Genomic DNA, 6,047 nt, shown 5'->3' on the forward strand with positions numbered 1-6,047 from the left:
AGGGAATCCTGGGATTCACAGCTTTGGTGTGAGGAGGAGCGGGTCCGGGCTCTGGGAGGGAAGGAGGGGAGGACTGAAGATGTACGAAGGAAACCCCACCCCCGAATAGAGAGTCCCCAGGTAATCCATCCCTGTCCCGCTTGTCACCCATGTCCCGCATGGGGGTGTCTAGTCACGGGAGCTCGCTCGCCCCTCCCCCACCCCTCCTCTCGCCCCAGGGAATCCTGGGATTCACAGGTTTGGTGTGAGGAGGGACGGGTCTGGGCTCTGGGAGGGAAGGAGGGGAGGACTGAAGACAGACAGAGGAAACCCCACCCCCGGATAGAGAGTCCCCAGGTAATCCATCCCTGTCCCACTTGTCACCCATGTCCCGCATGGGGGTGTCTAGTCACGGGAGCTCGCTCGCCCCTCCCCCACCCCTCCTTCTGCCCCAGGGAATCCTGGGAGTCACAGCTTTGGTGTGAGGAGGAGCGGGTCCGGGCTCTGGGAGGGAAGGAATGGAGGACTGAAGACGGACAGAGGAAACCCCACCCCCGGATAGAAGGTCCCCAAATAACCCCTCTTGTCACCCCTGTCCTGCGTGGAGTGTCTAGTCACAGGAGCATGCTTGCTCCTTCCCCACCCCTCCTTCTGCCCCAGGAATTCCTGGAAGTCACAGCCTTTGTCTGAAATCTGTGAACAGAATAGGGTCCAGCTCTCTGAGGGTTCCAGATAAGACTTGAAGGTGTACAGAGGAAGCCATACCCACAGAGAGAGGTTTCACAAAATAATCTAGTCCTGCCTCTGTTGTTTGCTCCCACCTCTCCCACAGGTCCCATGGAGAGGTTAAAATCAGGGACTGCTGCTGCCCTTCTTCCACCCCTCTTCTGCCTCACGGGACAATAGGAATCAGAGTTTTCCACTGAGGATAGTGGGAAGGAGAGGCCAGGGCTCTGTGAGACTTGGGGGTAAGAACTGGACAGAACAAACTCCCCCAACATTAAGGATCCCAAATAATCCATCCACACCCTTACTGTTAGACATGCACAAGGAGCTTCTAATCAAGTGCTCACCCCTTCCTCTTCCACATCTCATTTTTTCCTCCCACGGGACCATGGGAGTCAGAATCTTGGTTTGAGGGGAACAGACAAGGCTTCACTCTTACTGATAAAGCTGGATGAGGGGCTTCTATTCAGATGACCACCTCTCCCTTTCCACACCTCCCTCCTTGTTCCCCCTCAAGTGACCATGGGGATCAGAACCTTGGTCTGAGGGGGACACATGAGACTGGCAGACGACAATTCTAGGTTCTAGTTGGAGGCAATGGAAAGGCCCTGAAAGAAGATGGATGGGTGCCAAATTCCCACTTTACCTCTGCTGTTTCCCCTGGGTAGCCTAGGCACTGTGACTAGGAGGTTCCCTAACTCTTGTTTTGTGGGGTCAGAAACCACTGTGGGTCTTGGACAGAGGGGATGGGGCCTAAACAGTGAGGGAGAGAACCTTAGACTCCAGGAGAAGGAGAACCCATGGAAATTCTGCATCTGCTGTCAGTCCAGGGAGTCCCCATGCAGGGTGACCAGGAAGGTGAAATACAACTTTTGCATGAAGGAACAGGATCTCAGGTGACCAGTGTGGAGACAGCCACTGCTGGCAGTCAAGCTGAGGACTTAGTAAGGACTGAGATGACCTGGAAGGGCCCAGTGCCACACTGCCTAGGAGTGCTGGAAGGTCCCACACATGTTAACATCTGTATTCGGGTCTGAGAGGTTAAGGCTTTGGTAGAAGGAATCGTGCCTCAGGAGAGTGAGAAAGGGCCCAGGTACTCTCAGGAGTCAAGATGAGACACAAGGCAGAACTGAGGGTCCCAGCCCTGCCCCTGCTTTCAAGCTGAGTCATGGCCTACAATTCAACTCTACAATCTGAGGGAGAGGGACACAGGTCTTTAGAGGGTTGGGATCATGCCTGGACTCAAGGGGAGAACTCACAGGGATGAATGAAGAAACTTTGCACTCCAGATCAGAGGGGGACCTCTATCCTCATTTTAGCAATGGCCAGAGAGGCCAGATGCAGGGCCCCTTCCCTTCTGCCTCTGAGGTATCAGGGAGGAGAGGGCCTTATTCTTAGGAGTGTGGCTTCTGAGGAGTGTCCCAGCAGGACCCTGGAGGAACAAGAAGACCCCTGATCTGAGACATGAAAAACCTATCATTCCTGTCAGGGCAGGGTGGCTCCAGGCAGGACTGTGGGAAGGAGATGCCACCCCTGCCTTCCTATTCAGAGATGGGTTAGGGGTCATGGAGATGGTTGCATTGACCTGCAAGATAGATGCGCACGTCAGCAGAGGGGAAGGGCACAGGTCTGGTGAGGAGTAAGTATGAATACTTTGGGGACAGGAGGACCCCTGGCCCCTGCTACTTCTGTCAGCCTGCAGGGGTGTCCAGATGAGCTTCATTATCTTTTCTCTCCCAGGTCTCAGGGAGCTTAGGGCCTGGAGTAAGAGGAGACACCAGGACATGAGAGGGAGCCAAGCCTGATCATCAGAAGGAGCTGTCCAGGATCTGCCAGGAGTCAAGGTGAGGAGAGAGGGAGTCCCCTCACCAAACACACATGACCTAAGTCCCTAACCTGCCATTCCACCAGCTAGAAGAAAATCTATGGGGTGTAGGGGGATTAGGATGCAGTTGTCAGTGAGGACAATCACGTACTACTTCTCTCCTCCAGGCCTGTGAGTCCCCATCCCCAAGCTCCTGCCCACCCTCCTGCTTGCTGTCCTCAAGGAAAGTCATGATGCCTCATGGTCAGAAGAGCCAGCAACCTAAGCTGGAGGGTAATACTCAGGCCCAAAGAGAGGCCCCGGGCCTGGTGGATGCGCAGGACCCTGTGGCTGAAGAGGAGGGGGCTACTGGTAACCCCTGTTTCTCCTCTACTCTTCTGATACCAGTCACTCCAAGAGATGTGCCTCCTGCTGGGACACTGTGTTGTCCCCAGAGTCCTCAGAGAGCCACCTGTCCCCCCGCTGGCTTGGTGTCCAGTCCAGGGAGCCAATTCAACCAGGGCTCCAGAAGCCGTGGAGGGGAAGGTCTGGTCCCCCGGAGCAGGCTGGTAAGCCCTGAGTCCTTAATGCGAGAAGCAATATCCTTGGTGCCATTCCTGCTCCTCAAGTATCAAATGAAGGAGCCAATCACCAAGGCAGAGATGCTAGATTATGTCAGGAGAAGTCACCAGGATTACTTCCCTGCAGTCTTCAGCAGAGCCTGTGATTGCTTGCATCTGGTCTTTGGCATTGAAATGAGGGAAGTGGACCCCTCCAGCCACTCCTATATCCTTGTCACTTCCCTGGGGCTGACATATGATGGGTTGCTTAGTGATAAGCAGGGCATTCCCAAGACGGGCCTGCTGATCATCACCCTGCGTATCATCGTTGTGGAAGGCAACTGTGCCTCTGAACAGGTTTTCTGGGAAGGGCTGAGTATGATGGGGGTTTATGCTGGGAGGGAGCACTACTTGTATGGGAATCCCAGGAAGCTCATCACTGAAGATTTTGTGCAGGAGCAGTACTTAGAGTACCGCCAGGTCCCCAACAGTGATCCTGCTTGCTATGAGTTCCTGTGGGGCCCAAGGGCCTATGCTGAAACCAGCAGGATTGAAGTCCTGAAACACAGGGCCAAGTTCAGTAGATGTGTTCCTAGGTTCCTCCAATCCCTGGTTGATCGGGCTTCTAGAAATGAGGAAGAGGGGGCCCAGGCATGAATTGTCCTCAGAAAGAACCACTGTGGGTCCAGGTGACATTGTTCCATAGCCTGGGCCACATTCAGTAGCTTCTTCTGCCCCATGTGAAATGAAGCTCATTGTTCATTTGTGTTTGGAGAGAGAAGTCAGTCTTCTCAGTAGTGGAGCCCCAGGTAGGCTGAGGGCATAATATTGTAGAAAAATTTTTGTCTTCCTGATTATTTAGGAGACGTTGAACTTGACCTGTGTTTCCCTTGGAAGTTTTCAGATGTCCCTTTTAATGGAAGGTTTACTTAGTTTCAGAATGGAAGGTTATGAAGGACAGTAGTCACACATTTATTGCTGTTAATATAGTTTAAGAGGGATTCTTGTTAATTTTTCAACCAACTGGGAAACCCATGTAGTTTTGTGACTTGGAGCAGGGTAACATGGCAGTGTGTGGCTATTTCCTTAGATGTGAGTAAGGACAGAACTCAAAAAAGTGTGAAGAGTAAGAGAAAGTAAGATCAATTCTAGCTTTCTCTTTGGTCTTCCTTGTGACGTTAAATAATATATGTATTTACCTGGATTTGCTTGGTTATCTGAGAATATAGATGAAATTATAACTGAATAAATAATTTCACAACTCACTGTCTCATTAGTTCTTCAAACTTCCGTTGAACCCCAGCTCTCTGGGAGGCCTTTGAGTATTGGCAAAGTTACTAGTACACTAGGGCATCCAGGCCCAGAATAATGGGAGAGATTAATAAGTAAGTAAGAAATTGAAAGTGGTGGAAACCATGAGCACACATACATCTTTCCAGAAGTTTGATGGTGGAGGGAGAAGGGGATAGATGCAATCAATGATTGCTGACGGATATAGGATCATAGAGGAGTTATGATGGTAACAAAAATGTAGATATATGTCCAAACTCACAAAAGTGTATATGCTGTGTACATTATTTATTTTTTGCATACCAATTTTGCCTCAATAAAGCTGGATAGAGAGAAAAACTTAGGCTATATATTTATGAGTTTAAATGAAGACTCAAGATAATCTTTTTCCCTATGATCATAGCAAATTGAATGTGTTTTCAAGGCTAATGAAGAAGACATTAGAGAAAAGGAAGTAAACAGTTGAGAGAGAGAGATGAGAAGACAAAGAGAAAGGCAATAGGTGTGTGAGGAATTGGAAATGTGCTTACGTGAACAGGAGGAGACACATCACTGAGGGTGAAGGTAAAGTGATCAGAGAAGACAATCATAAATTAATAAGGGGTCCCTGTCAGTGGAATGAGAGATGTAATTTCTTGCTTCTAACTTTTGACTGATTGAAAAATATTTAAATTATGTATATTAATGGCTACCCTATAATATTGAATGCATACCTGCACTGCACACTGTTTAAATCAAGTCACAACATATCTACCTGCTCGCTGATCACTTCATTATGGTGAAAACTTTCAAAATCCTTTCTTCCAGCCTTCTGAAGTGTACTGTGTAATTGTTCTCTATAGTTCCCCTACTAAGCAATAGCCCGCCAAAACTTCTTACTCCTATCTTACTGCAACATAGTACATGTTGATAGCCTTTTCCCCAAGACAAGTGCAGCTACTGATGGCCTGAATTTTGTCAGGAAGCACGTCAACTTTGTTTTCTGTAGGCATTAAGGATGACAGTTGATTTGGAGGGTTGAGGAAAGCAGAAAAGGTTTGAATTAGTGATTAGTGAATAAATATTATCAGGGTTTTTCTGGATAGCTTCTTAGCAATCATATCAGTCGTTTTTGAGCTTGACTCTCAGAGCTTAACTTCCAACTCTATCTGCTGGATGACAACTGGGGAAGTAGATCACTATGACCAGGGAAAATGGTTCCCTGGTATCAATGACTAGTCAACTGAGGATGAACCCTGATGTAATAATGAGGCCAATCATGGTTGATTGATTTTCCCCAGCTGGGATCAGGGTAGATTGTAAAACCAAAGAAATTATATTGTGGGCTATTGGTCCATCCAGGATTGTGGTTGTGTTGAGTGGATGCAGAGAAATGAGTGCAAAGTAATGAAGGATGCTGCAGACAGACTTGATCCACCATGATCAAGCAAGCTTCACTGGTCCACTAGGAATGAAAGCCTGGCTTGGGAGGGATAAAGGAAGGCTTGAAGGAAGCTGCTGGACTGGGATTAAAGAAATGCATCTCAGGACTGTAGGTCTATCTGAGATCAAGGAGAAGTGAAGTAGAAGAAAAGGTTGTGAGAGAGTTCAAAGTGTCAGAGCAGTGATCAAGGGAGGTCCTTTGAGGTCTGCTGATGATAGCTTACCTGGTCTTCAGCATCTGAGCTTTTAGACAGTGTTCCACATCT

At 48.8% G+C, this 6,047-nt stretch overlaps 1 protein-coding gene across 1 annotated transcript; it reads left to right on the forward strand.

Moving 5' to 3' along the window:
* Positions 1-3,016: 3,016 nt before the first annotated feature.
* LOC141419827 (melanoma-associated antigen 10-like) lies at positions 3,017-3,726 on the forward strand. The gene has a single exon (XM_074063574.1). It carries the CDS (start codon positions 3,097-3,099, stop codon positions 3,724-3,726), a length of 630 nt encoding a protein of 209 aa, XP_073919675.1. The 5' UTR covers positions 3,017-3,096.
* Positions 3,727-6,047: the final 2,321 nt, after the last annotated feature.

This window comes from Castor canadensis, chromosome X (assembly GCF_047511655.1).
Source record: "Castor canadensis chromosome X, mCasCan1.hap1v2, whole genome shotgun sequence".
Taxonomy (NCBI): domain Eukaryota; kingdom Metazoa; phylum Chordata; class Mammalia; order Rodentia; family Castoridae; genus Castor; species Castor canadensis.

Bases quoted from the DNA above. Each gene is read 5' to 3' on its own strand.
- LOC141419827 (XM_074063574.1), top strand. From the start codon at position 3,097: ATGCGAGAAGCAATATCCTTGGTGCCATTCCTGCTCCTCAAGTATCAA.